The sequence below is a fragment of the Oryctolagus cuniculus genome, chromosome 20 (genome assembly GCF_964237555.1).
Source record: "Oryctolagus cuniculus chromosome 20, mOryCun1.1, whole genome shotgun sequence".
In the NCBI taxonomy this organism is placed as follows: Eukaryota; Metazoa; Chordata; class Mammalia; order Lagomorpha; family Leporidae; genus Oryctolagus; species Oryctolagus cuniculus.
This window is the reverse complement of record NC_091451.1, coordinates 37,372,461-37,388,288: the sequence shown is the minus strand read 5'-3', so window position 1 is coordinate 37,388,288 and position 15,828 is coordinate 37,372,461. Positions and strand designations below refer to the sequence as shown.

General features: G+C 44.2%; 1 protein-coding gene across 2 annotated transcripts in view; it reads right to left on the bottom strand.

The window, feature by feature from the left end:
- Positions 1 to 15,808, bottom strand: part of CPSF2 (cleavage and polyadenylation specific factor 2) — a 33,948-nt gene extending 18,140 nt beyond the window's left edge. The window contains exons 1-8 of one of the 2 annotated variants that reach the window (XM_017349356.3): positions 15,669 to 15,808; positions 11,764 to 11,822; positions 7,710 to 7,892; positions 6,240 to 6,399; positions 6,053 to 6,158; positions 4,397 to 4,526; positions 1,903 to 2,018; positions 556 to 743 (exon numbers count right to left, since the gene is read on the bottom strand). In XM_017349356.3, the coding sequence (XP_017204845.1) occupies positions 556 to 743; positions 1,903 to 2,018; positions 4,397 to 4,526; positions 6,053 to 6,158; positions 6,240 to 6,399; positions 7,710 to 7,858 (849 nt within the window). In that variant the 5' untranslated portion in view covers positions 7,859 to 7,892; positions 11,764 to 11,822; positions 15,669 to 15,808. Of the gene's footprint in view, positions 1 to 555; positions 744 to 1,902; positions 2,019 to 4,396; positions 4,527 to 6,052; positions 6,159 to 6,239; positions 6,400 to 7,709; positions 7,893 to 11,763; positions 11,823 to 14,022; positions 14,045 to 15,668 lie in introns of those variants that run through there. The other variant, XM_070065545.1, reaches the window with a different exon arrangement.
- Between the last annotated feature and the right edge of the window lie 20 nt (positions 15,809 to 15,828).

The window sequence follows — 15,828 nt, the reverse complement described above, 5'->3', positions numbered from 1 at the left end:
TCAAGGAATCCAGGCTGCACCCGCTTTAGTCCTTCCCCACCTAGCTCCTTACCTTTGTGCCGTTCTGACACGTACCTTCTCGGCTTCTCTCTGTCAGTTCGCCCACTCAAGTTCCCATCCCAATAAATCCAGTTTTACACATTTCACTTAGAAGTCACCTTAAATCTTTTAAGAAGGCAGTGTATACATTCTAAATGATTGCTACCCCTAGGGATAGCTGCCTTACTCAAAACAAAGTGAACAACACATTCTAACATTTTATCCTGTGAGTAGGTTCTATTTTTGTTCCCATTTACAAACTGAGACATTAGGAAGAAAAGCAACTTGCCCAATCTAACCACTTCATAGGGTACATACAGATTACATGAAATAATACATATAAAGTACATGAGACAGTACATGGCTAATGTTTAGTTACCATTGTTATTATTATTATTATTACTATCATTATCGGTCTCTCCAGTAGAAAAAAAAATCTGAACTAAGATACCATACTCCATAAGCCCAATCACTGTAGCAAACTTGTTTATAGCAAATGATAACATGAAGACAAACCTGGGACTTAGAAAACTCCACCACGTTATAACTGACATTATTTAGGAGTGCCAGTGAGTAAACACCCAAGCCTGCGTCTTTAGTTCTCCAAATCTGATCAAGGAGCTGAGCAAGCTCCAAAACCCGGCCTGCAGTATCCACTGCTATTAACACATTTCCATCACCTCGCAGCGTTTCCAGGACATTCGCTACAAAAGAAGATGGTAAAATCCTATGGAACACAACACTTGGCTAAAGAATTAAAGACAACTTTATCTCCCACTTCATACTATAAAAACCACAATTTATAAATAAGCAATTACTAGGCCAGCTACAGAATAAAGAATTTTGTTGAGGTTATTATAATTACATTTCCCTCTGTTAAATATACCCCCATAGGAATAAAAAAACGTTATTGATTCAATTTTTTTCCATTAAAAATTATACATCAGTAGTTTCTAACCTTTTCACATATATGTAGAAAGTTTCATTTGTATCACCAGGAAAATTAAATGACAAGGCCAAATGTAACTAGCAGAGATTTCCAGGCCACCCCAGCCTCACCTGTCCATCCCCAAGAAACTCGGTTATGATTAATTCCAAAACTTACACATACACACACCCAAACTCATATAATAAATATTTTACATGTATCTTCACCTGTAGAATAAAGTATAGATCACACTCCCTTCCAACAAAAGCATTCTTTATAAATATAATTCCTTGCTCTAAAAAAAAGTCTACTTGAACATCTTTGGTATAATGAAACTAGCAAAAACAAACCAAAAAAACCCAAAGAATTAAAAAGGTTTCTTAAAATTAAAGTTACATGGTATACAAGCTACACTTTTGAAGTAGATTAGGGCAGGGGCTGCAAACATGTTTCAAAGTGAAACCCCACTTTCCTTGTTAAAATCTCCACAGCTCAAAAAGGAACATAAAGCAGGCAGCCCAAGTCAACGCAGAAGCAAGCAGTGAGGGCTGGGAGTGCCAACAAGAACCCAGACAGACAGAGTGTAAAAACCCGATTTCGGCATTAGCGGACTGCTGCACCCTCACTTCTGTTCGCTTTTCTTTAGCAGATTTTTATGAGGTCTTTACATAAAGACCCACACCAGTGAGTGCCTCTGAGAGCTAGCAATGTGCTGAACGGCAGTGAGAAGCGATCTTGACATCTATCCCACAAAAGTTAAGTTAAACCAGTTAAAGAATATCCTTATAAAATACTGATATGGCCACATACTAGTTCTTGAAAACTACTATAGAAATACCTAATCTCTTAAAACCAAAAGTGTGACATAGAAGAACAGTTAGCCGCACCACCACACCCCTCCCCAGCTCTTTACCAGGACATTAGGTAACACGTACTCAGAAGCTGCTCATCTCTCTGTTTTCTTCTGGGCTGCACATACGTAGCATTAAACGAATCTGTGATAAGTAGGGAGGGTCTGCTTAGCATTTCCAGGGAGCATCCATTTAAGTGGCTATAACAAAGTTTAAGAAGACAAATATTTTATATCATTTCAAATAAACAATAGCTCCTGACTTAACAAACAAGCAGGGGTGGGCATTTGGCATAGCAGTAAAGGCGCCACTTGGAATACTCACACCCGTGTCAGACAGAGCTCCAGGGCCGGAGTCTGGGCTCCACGCGCAATCCCAGCTTCCTGCTAACGCACACCCAGGGGGGCAGCAGTGATGACTCAGGTACCTGGGACCTTGGGAGGGGCCTGGACTGAGTTCTAGCTCCCAGCTTCGGTCCAACCCAGCTCTGCTATTATGGGCATTTGGGCATGAGAGCTCTCTGTCTCTCAACTAAATAAATTAAATTACTACATAAGAAAAGAAAACAGATCGCTCTCAGGAAATGGAGCTGCAGAATCTTTAAGCAGCTAGAATCTATAAACAACTTCTTTTATAAGGTTTTTCTCCCATTAGCCACAAAAGTATAATTGCTCATTGACAAGAAATATCTTATTTCAAAAAAGCATATAGAGAAAAATAAAAATCTTCCAGAGTACCATCACTCAGAGATAACTAATAATTGGTGTTTATCTTTCTAAGAATATAAATATTTCTATGCATATGATAGGGGTCTGCAAAAAATTCATGGAAAAATGTACATTGTCTTTGAATTCCATTTTCCACGAAGCTTTTTAATTTTACTTATTTGAAACAGAGACAGACAAAAAGAGCGAGCTCCCATCTACTGCTCACTTCCCAAACGCCTTCGAGGCTGCGGCCGGGCGGGGCCTCCGAAGCCAGGAGGTGGAACACAACCTAGGTCTTCCATGTGGGTAGCATGTGAGGCTGTGGCCAGGCAGGTGGAACACAACCTAGGTCTTCCATGTGGGAAGCGTGCTGCCCCAGGCTGTGCCGTCAGCAGGAAGCAGGAATCCAGCCCAGGCTCTCGGACCCGGGATGTGGCATCAGAACTGCCGACACAACTGAGAGGCAAGTGCCTGCCCTTCCACGAGTTCCCTGAAGTCGTTTCACATACGTGTATTTTACAAAGTTGATAGCCCATGTATGCTCCTACATGCGCCATTCTATTTCCTGATTTTTCCTCTTGACGTTAAAATGTTTTTTCTAAACCTAATTTTAAATCATTAAAAACTTTCCATCATGTCTGTACTGTTTGATTGTTTCCCTTTGTTGATATTTATGATTTTTTTGCCATTATGAATTACCTCTCAAAGGCTGTTTCTACAAAAAGCTTCAATTGCATTTCTGGCTGCATCTTCAGAATACATTCTAGAAATCTATCTGCTGCAATTCACAGTGCAGCTAAATGGTTGTCCAGAAAGGTTCAACCAGAGAGACTGACCAAGTCACTAAATACCACCATGAAGGCTAGCACCATTTAAAAATAATTTTAATGTCTCTAGTTAAAAAAAATTATAATTTTTTCTTTCTTGAGTTTGACTTCTGACCATTTACAACAGTATATTTTTGATTAGTTGATTAACACCTGGTTTTATATATGTATGTCTTTGGACAATGTGCTGAACATATTTTCCCTACATTATTGCATTATTGGGTTTTAAATTTGTTTCAGACATGTTGAACCTGTATGTAATCGAATCTATCAGACTTTTCCTTTCTAAGTTGGACAATTATTTTTATGATTATAAAATCTTTTCCAAAGTAGAGATCAGACTCACCAGTTTTGCTTCACTTTCTATTTAATTCTAATTATCTAAAATATATTTTGTTACATGGTTAAAAAAACACAAATTGATTTTTCCCCAAAATGACTGAATTACCTAACACTAATTACTCTAATATCCATGCTTTCCTCATTAATCTATGATCATAAGAGTCTAAATTCAATTCATTGGTCTCAAAAATTTCTTAATGTAAACATCTCAAGACCATAGCTATGAAGTTAATATATTAACAGATGTTAACAGAAGCCTGTATGAGACTCGAACCCAAAAAATTTTACGGTAATGCTGTGCCAAATAAAATATGTAAAATTATCACTATCCCCTTTTAAAGGGAACAGACTTGAACTAGTTATAATTACTGACTTTATAAAACAAAGTCAACAGCAAAACACATAAAGCTCTGTTAAGTACCAGGTCAAGAGCATATTTGATGTATGAAAATTCATCTCCTTGGGATAATCTCCAGGGAGACCTCTGTTTTACAGAGTAGATACTTACCCACAAATTCTGTAAATCGTACTTATGTCTTACACCAAACTTTCCCTTACACGGCAAACAACTAAGTAATTTCGAGAACATTCACTATTCCATGCTTTTCAATTGTTAACTTCTGGTTTCAAAATAAAAACAACTTTGTTTCTAATCTGGCCCCCAGAATGAAACACCAATCGCCTTTCCCTTCGTATACCTACATCTCCCTCTTGTGGTTGAAGTCAACAGCATACACAATCTCCTCCTCTCCATCTTTGACTATTTTCCATATTGTTCCACCTATCATATGACCGGCTGGCAGAGGTGTGATAGACAAACCATGTCCTTTACCTGTGTCAACAAGATAATGACATATTCAGTTTCCTGTCACAACTCTGAAGAAAGGTTATTCATTCCCAAGCTATCTTAGTAGGGTAATATTTGCAGAGACTCACTATTCAGAAGCAAAAACAGATTGAAAACAAGTCTCTCTCCTTTTTTTTAATTTTTTATTATTATTATCTTTTTTTTTTTTTTTTTTTTTTTGACAGGCAGAGTGGACAGTGAGAGAGAGAGACAGAGAGAAAGGTCTTCCTTTTTGCCGTTGGTTCACCCTCCAATGGCCACCGCGGCCGGCACATCGCGCTGATCTGAAGCCAGGAGCCAGGTGCTTCTCCTGGTCTCCCATGCGGGTGCAGGGCCCAAGCACCTGGGCCATCCTCCACTGCACTCCCGGGCCACAGCAGAGAGCTGGCCTGGAAGGGGCAGCTGGGACAGAATCCGGCGCCCCGACCGGGACTAGAACCCAGGGTGCCGGCGCCGCAGGCAGAGGATTAGCCTATTGAGCCGCGGTGCCGGCAACAAGTCTCTCTCCTATCCCCTGACTACGCCCTCCCCTCACTGTGGGCAAACACTCTCATCATTTTATTACATATAAAGGTACTTCCAAAGGCTGATGGACAATTGGAATTAAAAAATTAAATTTTTTCTGTTGTAAACAAATTTGAAATTCACGCATGGTTTTCTTTATAATACACATTCTCTATGAATGTTTTGAAAACCCCTTTTATATGCAATTTCAAAATATTTTTGCACCAAAATAAACTTGTGGTTGCATTTGTCTATGAACCTTTTAAAGGCCCTTCATATTCTTGTAGAGATATTGGTGCTTATAAATAGAAGGCTAGAGACTGGACTAGACATCAGTACACTATTAAATAATTTGGCATGAACACACTTTACTATTTATTTCATACAGACAATTAAACCAACACTCAAACTTCATCTGAGATATGCTAACCTCAAATGTCATTATGGTAACGAATTTACCCCACAGAAAATCACGTTTAAGCAAAGCTATTGAGGATCCCTCTTAAGTCACAAGCTCAGTCTTCAGAACCCATTACTGCACCATTGTTTAATGCCGATATTTTTATGAAAATTCCCACTACTTACTATGTGACTCCCCTAAGTAAGTGACAAGTTTTTAATGCCCAATTCTAGAATTTGGTAATTTCTAGTGGGCCTCCCTAGTACACTAACTTTAATCATTACATTTAGCCATCTGAACTGCTGTCTCCTAAGTCTAATCATAGCTCCGTGAGAAGGATGTAGCCATGTTATTTTTGTTCATTCCACACAGTAGACAGTTCTAAGTTACATATGAAAGGCCAGACTTGTCAACATTTTACCAGAATTCAGTCTTAAATATTTTAAAATTCACAGGGACGTTCGGAGTTCCATACCAAGACAGAAAATGCTAATTGTTCAATTCTTCAGACCATAGCGCCTACAGCTTTTACTATGAATTCTCTTCAGTGTTTTTCTGTGGGTAAAGCCTCTTTAGTTCAATTATTTCCTACTAAGAACACTTTTACCTTTCAAATTCACAATCTGAGAGAATTTTAGCTGCTGTATTTTGTCAAAGGCTGCATCCACATCATCTAACGTAAAAAGCGTAAAATCTTCGGTATTGTGCCGAGACTAGAAGAACAACACAAATGAAAGGTTAAGAACGATCACTAAGGAAGTGTAAAGAAACGGCGTTTTCGCAGCTCCAGTTACCTGGTAGAGATCATACATGAACATCTGTCCCATTTTATACACAGGGATGGTGGCGTAGATGGCGCAGTTCAGCCCCAGCTTGCCCACAGCATATGGGAGGGCCCCGAGATGCAGAGGATCCGGGTGGGACAGCAGCACCGCGTCGATCTGGTGAACGTGCCTAGGAGAGTACAAGCCAAATGACCACTTTCTCAGCTCTTGTTTTTGGGGGAAAGGGGAGATACTCACAATTATTTATTAATTCTGGATGGAAAATTACACTGGGGTAGAAGAGCAAAACTAAGAGCTTAAATTATGAAATCTGTGAATGTCTACTGTTTGCACAGCTATCAAAATTACGGTGTAAGTTGCACCTAAAAATACAGTGTTTGGGGGGCTGGCATTGTGGTGCAGCGGTGCAATGCTGGCATCCCACAAGGGCTGCCAGTTCATGTACTGGCTGCTCCACTTCCAATCCAGGTCCCTGCTATTGTGCCTGGGAAAGCAGTGGAGGATGGCCTGAGTGCTTGGGCGCCTGCACCCACATGGGAGACCCAGATGAATCTCCTGGTTCCTGGCTTTGGCCTGGCCCAGCCTAGGTCGGTGCAGCCGTTTGGGGACTGAACTAGCAGATGGAAGATCCCTCCATCTCTACCTCTTTCTGTAACACTGCCTTTCAAATAAATAAATAAATCTTAAAAAGAAAAATACAATGTGTAGACACATTTAAAAAAGAAAAAAAGGGAAAAAACACCAGAAGACACCACAAGGAAGCTCATTTTGAAGGGCTGCCTTTGTTAGCAATTTAAGTTCTAGAACTCAGCTTGAAATTTCAGAAACTGTTAATGGAAGGATATCTGAATGACCACAAATTATGAATTTTTACCTCCGCTTTTTAGCATGATGCCCAATAGCATACTCATTAAAGCAAAACATCAATTAATCAAGGGAACATGTTCTTATTGACAAAAGAGGATAGTTTGGGTTGGGTTTTTCTGTTTGTTTGAAGATCTACATTTCAGAAAATATTTAAGTCCTCTTCCCCTAACAATAAACTTAACACTGAACCATCAATTCTTTTTGATAGATTCAGATCCTTGTGTGCACCGTAGTCATTGCTCTGAGAACAAGGTCTCAAAGTTTGGCATCAAAAGACACTGAAAGCAAGCTAAGCTTCCATGCGGCAGGTATTTTCCTCTCCTCAAATTCTTAGGGACTCTTGCTCTTTCCTAAAATTTGCAAGCAAGATTTCTACTGATTAATGAAGTAATAATTAACTTGAAGATTGTTTAATTTCAACAAAGCTTGTAAGTCAATCAAGACTTTTTAAGTTAAAAATCTAGTTTAGCTTTTTGGTACAAGTAAAATTTTGTCTTTTACAACAAACTAAATTTAGGCAAAAAAGCAAAAATCCGTAACATCAAAATGGTAGTACACGGTAGAAAAAAGAAGCTGACTTAAAACAAGGCTGGAAACCTCAGTGTCACTTACTTCCTCAAGGAATCTATAATATCCATCGAGAAGTGTTCATCCCAGCCACAGTCCAGCAAAAATCTGAACTCATCAACTTGGAGAAGATAGCAAAGAGCAGACTCTTCTTGGACCCCAGAGAGGGTAGTTAATTTGATAATAGATGTCATTCTTCTGGTCCAGTAAAAATAATCTAAGAGGTTCCTTGAAAATAATTAAAACATGATGAAACATAAAAGCACAGTCAAACGTCTGTTAAAGACAAATTAACAAATTATTTCAAGCTATAAGTTTACAGAAATTCTATAAATACGCAAAGCACACATTTTGAAGAGCCATTTGCGTCATCGCCACCCTCAAAGGTACAAGCAGAATGTACGCTCTTCTTGTTCACAATGAGCACCTCAGTGGTTCCCGGGGTGTAGAGGTGGTTGATGGAAAGTAGTAGCCTTGGAGTCATGAACACACATTTAAATCTACTCCTATACAATCTGGGGCAAGTCAATTACCCTTTCCTTACCTATAAAAGCCTATACGAAAACATTAGTCTTAATTTGTGTATAAAGACAATGTTGGAGGATTTTAAATAATGTCTAAATGACCCAGAACGGAAATTACCACATTTAAGTTCCTTAATGCCTGTTTACTGAATTAATGAATTCAGCTTCAAAATGAACTGGTATCTTTCTTTTTTAAAAAAGATTTATGGGGGAAGGAGGGGCTGGTGTTGTGGCACAGTGAGTGGGTAAACCCACCACCTGTGACCCCGGCATCCCATATGGATACCAGTTCCAGACCTGGCTGCTCCATTTCTGATCCAACTCCCTGTGCCTGGGAGAGAGTGGAAGATGGCCCAAGTGCTTGGGCCCCTGCAGCTACACTGGAGGTCTGGAAGAGCTCCTGGCTTTGGCCTGGCCCAGCTCTGGCCTACTGCAGCTATTTGGGTAGTGATCCAGCAGATGGAAGATCTCTCTCTCTCTCTCTGTCTCTTTCTCCCTCTGTTTAACTCTGCCCTTCAAATACATAAATAAATCTTGAAAAAAAAGAATTTACGGGGCTGGCGCTGTGACATGGGTAAAGCTGCAACCTACAGCACAGGCATCCCATATGGATAGCAGTTTGAGACTTGGCTGCTCCACTTTGGATCCAGCTCCCTGCGATTGTCCCTGAGAAAGCAGTGGATGATGGCCCTAGTGTTTGGGCCCCTGCTACCCACAGGGGAGACCTGGGTGAAGCTCCTGGTGCCCAGCTTCAGCTTGGCCCAGCTCTGGCCATTGTGGCCATCTGGGAAGTACACCAGAGGATAGAAGATCGCACTCTCTCGCTCGCTTGCTCGCTCTCTCTCTCTCTCTCTCCACTTACTCTTTAACTCTCATTTTCAAATAAATAAATAAATCTTTTTAAAAAAAGGATTTAGGACCTAGAACTATACACTATTAAACAGATGTTAGGAAAAATATTCATTAATAAAGTTGAACTCCATAGCAACATTTCAGATTTTAGCTCCTCAGAATAAATTAACGTTCCCTGAAAGGCGCTCCCTGAATTACCTGATGTCTCACTATCTACCCAAGGTCACTGACAAACTGAGTTAAACTATTACCTTTCTTAACAGGTGTCTGACAGTGGCAGGGGGTGGGGGCTAGGGATAATCCCACCAACCACATCTCCAATTATTGTTACCTGAGTTGCAGCCCCAAGTCTACAACGCCTAGATCATTCAGTATCACAGACACGGTTATCAGTGATAGCATCTCCTGGCTGGGTCCTATCCCCTACCTCTTCTCCCCCGACCAAGTTCTTCTGGTATGTTCTCCAGAGCTATCACTTCACTCACTTGTAACTTCAACCCCTTGAACTCTGTTTACCTGTTTGTCTCCACTGACCCTGGTGTTCCCTAGCGGTAGTTTCTTCTTCTTCTTTTTAAATATTACAGCCGCTGGACCTCAAAAGCAGGAAGTAAGTGTTCCTTGCTCCGAGCAGCTTCAAACCAATTGCGCTACTTCCTGTTTCAAAGATTCCAGTCCCAGGAACGCTCGCGGCACCCAGGGGTTCTCTATTAGCCTTCCACGTCTGGAAGATCTGACCTGACCTCACTCACGCCCATGGCGGCTGCTCAGTGCCCCTCTCATTAACTTGACCGTGGCCCTTTAGTCCCTGACTTCCTGGACTCATCACTACCAGCGCCTGCACAACTTCTGAAATTTCCCCTGCGAGTCTTCACTACCACCCTGCTTTTCCTGTGTTTTCCCACTGCAAAACTCCCTTGACGTCCCCGGGATCCCTGACCCTCTGAGCCCGTTTTCACCCTTCACGACCCTTCCCTGCCTCCACTCAGGGCCTTGCTTCAATCCCAGGTCTCTTAGGATCATTCTGCAAACACCTTGGTCCCCTATTCCTCTGCGCACTGGCCGGGCAAAATCCAGCCCCCACTAACTGCAGTCATTCCCTTTGCCTATTCCAGCAACTGAGTGCTGCCAGAGGAGAAAAACAGAAATTGCGCAGCTATGCCGTTTGCTCTTAAAATTCATGGCTGACATCTCCAGCAGGCACTAGCTACCACGGGTCTTTTCTTAGTAGTTGACTTTGCATCTTTGAGACTATCTCCTACTTTCTCTTCCCTGCTCAAGTTATCACCCACTATCCCTCCAGCCTGCTGTCAGCTAATAATCCCACCTCATTTTTTTACCAGAAGATAAAAGGAATCAGACCACAACGCCTCATTTCCCAGACCCCACGTCTATTATCCTAGCGGCATCTCCATCATTGCCATGTCTCCTACTACATGGAATAATCGGCCCTGTTCCCAGCCAAGGCCAATCCCTCTGTGGGCTCCCGGTCCCATTCTCTCACCTTCTAAAGACTCAGTTTCTTCAGCCAGCCCCTTTCCCTTGCATCATAAATGAACCAGTCACCTACTGCCAATGAGCACACCAAGATCATCTAGAATTTCCCAGTTTATGAGAAACCTCCTCCCCCCAGAATCACCGCATTGTTTCCTCTTCCCAGCAAAATGAGTATTTGTCCACCGATTGTCTCCACTTCCTCACCTCCCCCCTCTGCACAACCAAATCTGAGAAGCCACAGAAACACCCACTTCCTAGGTTGTGCGGGGGTTTGTCAATGACCTCTATGAGAGCACTAGGTTTGGTACCTCCTGGCGCTATTTCTCAAATTTCCTCTGTCTACATTGCACCAAGATCTCTACTAGGTTGTGTATTTTCCCTGTCCACGGTTCACTGTCTCAGTTATTCTGATCACCCTAAAGTCCTCTTCCCTCCACACTCTGCAGCACCACTGTATTCACTTCAAAACCCTGATGTCCTCTGTAACTGCTATTCATTTACTTGCCTGGCCTGTTCCCTTCGCTTTTGATTCCAGCGCTAGAATGGACTCCGTAAGTCTCCTGTGACCAGTCATATCCTGCTGCCTCCACAGAGCGGTGGTCAGCAGACGCCTTTCGAACGCTCGAGGCAAGGTGAGCACTAGAGCTTAGTGCCCTCACCACACCACGAGCAGTGCCTGCACTCCCTCTCTTGACAAGGCACGCTCAGTACAGAGCTGGGCTCAGCCATTCAGAACACCAGCACATGCCCTGCACGCCACGGCTGTTCAATAACGTCAACAAATTAAAACTTAAAATAGACGGACTGACTTCTCAGTTGAGGCATGAGAAGTATAAAGACATTATTAATAATCTGTGAAGGTACATCAGAAAGTTCATGAAAATGGAATTCAAAGAGAAGATGGTTTCAGCATGAAAATTTTTGAAATCTAGGCCACTTGTCCACAAAGTCTCCATGAACTTTCTGAAGTACTCTCACAGTTGATGAAAAATTTTTTGGAAATACAATTTTAGAATGGACCTGGGAATTTCTAACTGCCAAAGGATTTCCTGTACCACAATTATATCAATGGCTTCTCTATTCAGATCTACAGACTAAATATCTTGCATACAGAACTCAATGAATTTGTGTTAAACTTTTTTGGTAGACTGAATTCAACAGATGAAAGATAATTTTATTACAAGTGCCGATAACATAATAGCAAAATATCTTCATTAGACTCTACTTACTGATATCTCAGTCGGATTTATAATGAAACACCATGAATTCAGAAGAGCTCTTAATAAATCTAAAAAATAAACAAAGAAGTCTCATGAATGTGGTATGATTTACTTCTGTTTATAATTATTATTGCTAACGAGTATGCCCTGCCCTAAAGTACCAGCAGCAGCAAGTAATAGAATACATGGTTTCTTTTGAGAAATCTGTCATACTTTTTGGGACTTAAATATGCAGTTTAGGATATAAGATTTTAAAATTAACAGTATTTTAAGCTATTAAGAATCACAGACAAAATGGGACCAAAGATTGTTCAATACTGACTTTTAGAACGTGGATAGAAGAAGCAAAGTCTTCAAAACAGAGGAGTAACACGAGCAGAGGCACAAGATACAAAGGCAGAGCACCAGCGACAGAGCCACGTGGCCCACTTTGAGGGGCAGAAATGAGTGAAAGGCCCTAATAAACACAAAGCCGCCAAATACTGATGGACTGTGGGCCCAGACCCACAGGCAAAAAAGAAACAGTTTAAAGTCCCTTACTTAGGATGCCAGCTACAGGTGATTCTAGCTCTGACGTGGACGACTGAACAGGAAAGAACACACTACAGGGGCAGGCATTTGGCACAGCAATTAACACCCTGATTAGAGTACCACATTCCCTATCAGAATGCCTGGGCCTGGGTCCTGGCCCTGTGCCCAGTTCCAGCTTCCTGCTAATGCACACCTCGGGAGGCATCAGGTGATGGCTCAAGTGTCTGGGTCCTGCCACTCTCATGGGAGATCTGGACTGAGTTTCCTTCTGGCTTCGGCCTGGCCCAAGCCAGCTGTTGTGGGCATTAGAGGGAAGCAGCAGAAGGCAGAATTCTCTCTCTCCCTGCCTTTCAAACAAGCAAGAAACTGCAAACAGGGCAATAAAAAAGGACCCTGTGTATCTGACCACTTCGCGCCCTCGACTTTGCTCATTTTATTTTAGGGCTGAATTTCTTTAGCTCCCACGCATTTGATTATTCTGTGATATCAACTCATTAACTGCTATAAGTAACCAAGGCCGTAAACTCCATGTTTAATTTTTCCCTTTACTTCTCCTTGTAAGGCCTGTGACCCACTGCCGCTTGTTTTCCCGCATCATCCCCCATCCATCCCAACACCACGATCCCGACACAGGGCCTCCCCGCTGCACATCTGGGCTTCTTGCTGTCTTCGCCTCCAGTCTTTCCTCCCTACCCACATGCTGCTGCCAGATCAGTCTTCAGAACCAGCCCTATACACCCATTTCTCCTTGCTCAGAAAACTCCGCCGACTTCCTACTGCTTCAAAACAAATACCTAAACACCTCAGCGGGCAATGGAGGCTGCTGGGCAGCCGCCCTGACACCACGGCTCCCATCACCTCTCACGCTCCAGCTGAAATGCAGCTTCCTCTGATCCCCCACCGTTGAGTCTGGACCAGAAGACTCCATCCACAGAAATACAATGCACGTCACAAGTGTAACTAAACATTTTTTCACAGCCACATTGAGAAGTTAAACATGAAGTCTCAGTCTTTTATTTAGCCCATTTAACCAAAATGTTACCATTTTAACATGTATCCATTATTAAAAATTAGTGCTATTTTGCTCTTCTGTTTTTTATATCAAGTCTTCAAAATCTAGTGTGTATTTTACATTTATGGCACATCTCCATTGGAACCATCTTGGGGTTGCCATTGTGGCACAGCGGGTAAAGCCACCACCTGTGACACTGGCCTCCTATATGGACTCCGGTTTGATTTACAGCTGCTCCACTTCCAATCTAGCTCCCTGCTAACAACCCAAGAGCTTGGGCCCCTGCACCCATGTAGACTCTCAGAAACCCCTGGCTCTAGCCCAGTTCAACCCTGGCTGGTACGGTCATCCAGGAAGTGAACCAGGAAGTGAACCAGCAGGTGGAAGACAGCTCTGTAACTCTTTCAAACAAATCAACAAGAACTAACTACATCTCAAGCCCAACAGCTACAGGCAGCTACTGTAGTAGCGCAGGCCTACCCTCCACAATGGGTGCTTGAGCAGTAACCACTGGGCTCCTGCCTCTTCTCGGGGGCAGGGTGGGCCCACTCTAGTTTCCTGGGCATGTTTTGCTGTGTTTTGCTGGCATCACCAACCAGTCAGTCTCCCACACTGAAACCCCGAGTCCCTCCTTGCGGAAGCTGGCGGTCACCAGCTGAATCCCACTTGACCCTAGTCCGACATCCTTTAATGTCCTACCTCAACAGAGGCCCTCATTGCCTTACCTGGAAGACTGTAACTTACTCGCCCGTTTTCCTGTTCCAGGCTGAACCTCCATAGCTGCCAGAGACCATCCTAAAAAGCAAATAACCTCACTTCCACTCCTGGTGCGAGGCACTCACTGGCTTCCTGCTAACTGCTGAAAAAAATCTAAACTCCTTGGTTGGAAATCAAGGCCCTGCACAAGCTGATCTCAACCTGCCTCTTGCTTTGCCAGCCACCTGGCACAGCACACACACACTCCCTAAATACGCCAAATATTCTCAAGTCTGCATCCCTGAGCTAAATCCAGAAATGACCTTCTGAGCTTAGCAAATTTCTTTTACTCTTTTGTGGCCAAGTTCAAACAATGAGTAATTCATGGAGCTTGGTTATTGTTACTTTGAGACAAAGGGACTATTGTTGAATGCATAAAGGCATCACCTTTGTATTTCCAATGCCAGGCACAGTGCTCAAAGCAAATACAAATGTGTCCTGAGAGAGGGATGAACCCTCACACTTGGAAGCTCCCCCAGGGCGGGGACCTGACAGCGACTCTGGGTCTCTATCACTGTTATGTGGGCTCTCAGTAGGGACCAGGCAGGTTGGTGGCGGCTATGGATGTGTGCAGGATCCAAGAGAAAACGGAGATGGGGCCGAAGCTGCAGCACAGACGGTAAAGTCTCCTCCTGCAGTGGGGGCAGCCCATCAGGGCACCAGTTTGTGTCCTGGCTGCTCCACTTCCAATCCAGCTCTCTGCTATGGCCTGGGAAAGCAGTGGAAGATGCCCAAGTCCTTGGGCCTCTGCACCCACGTGGGAGACCCGGAAGAAGCTCCTGGCCTCAGATCGGTCCAGCTCCGGTTGTTAAAGCCATTTGGTGGTGAACCAGAGGATGGAAGACCTCTGTCTTTCCCTCTCTCTCAAATAATAAATCTTAAAAAAAAAAAAAAAAAAAAAAGAGAGAGAGAGAGAGAGAAGAAAAGAAAGAAACGAGACAGTAAGCCATGGAGTGCAACGCCTCTTCCTGGTCAGTGCAGGGCGAGCGGCGGCTTCATCCCAGGGGACAGGACTCGAACACAAGTGAGGGCTGGCTCAGGGTCGCCTGGTCACAGGAGCCCAGACGTGCGGGGGCCACAGCCCCTCGGACGCCTCGTTTTCTGAGGGCCTTGTCAACAGAGAGAAAGAGGTCCCGGGAAAGGCGGCAGCGAAGGTGCAGGCGCCCGGGGCGAGCCGCGCGCCACCGCCGTCTGCGAGCACACCTGCTCTGCGCCCTAGGCTCGGCGGCCTCGTGGCCCTTCGGCCCAACGCCGCGGGAAGGCCCTGAGCCGAGGGGCTGCGAACGGCGCGCGCCCGAGCCCCGAGGCCCAGGAGCCAAAGCTGGCGTCAGGCGAACTCCTCCGGCGCCGAGAGGCCCCAAGGACCGAGGGAAGCCGAGCGGGACGGCGGCGGACCCGACAGGCCGGCGCGGAAGACCCGGGAGCGCTACAGCCGTAGGCAAGGCGCTGCTGCTCCTCCGTCCTTGTGCCGGGAACCACCGGACAGCCGCATCGGAAGCCGCGGGAGCTCGTCCTCGGAGGAGCCGGGTCCTAGCTGCAGCCCTGTTGCCCCGGCGCGCTTAGGACGCCTCCTCCCCCATCCAAAGACTCATGCCTTTCTCCCGCCCTCACTTGCCTCGTCAGGCCTCCCCCAACGGCGTCCACTAGGGCCCTGCCCAACCCCTAGTCGGATCCAGGCTCAAGAGGGACAAAAGCAGACGTTCGCTCAGCTGCAACCCCGACGCCCGGCCAGCAAGAGCCCCGCAGTGGCGGCCGCCATTTTGAAACCGGAGGCG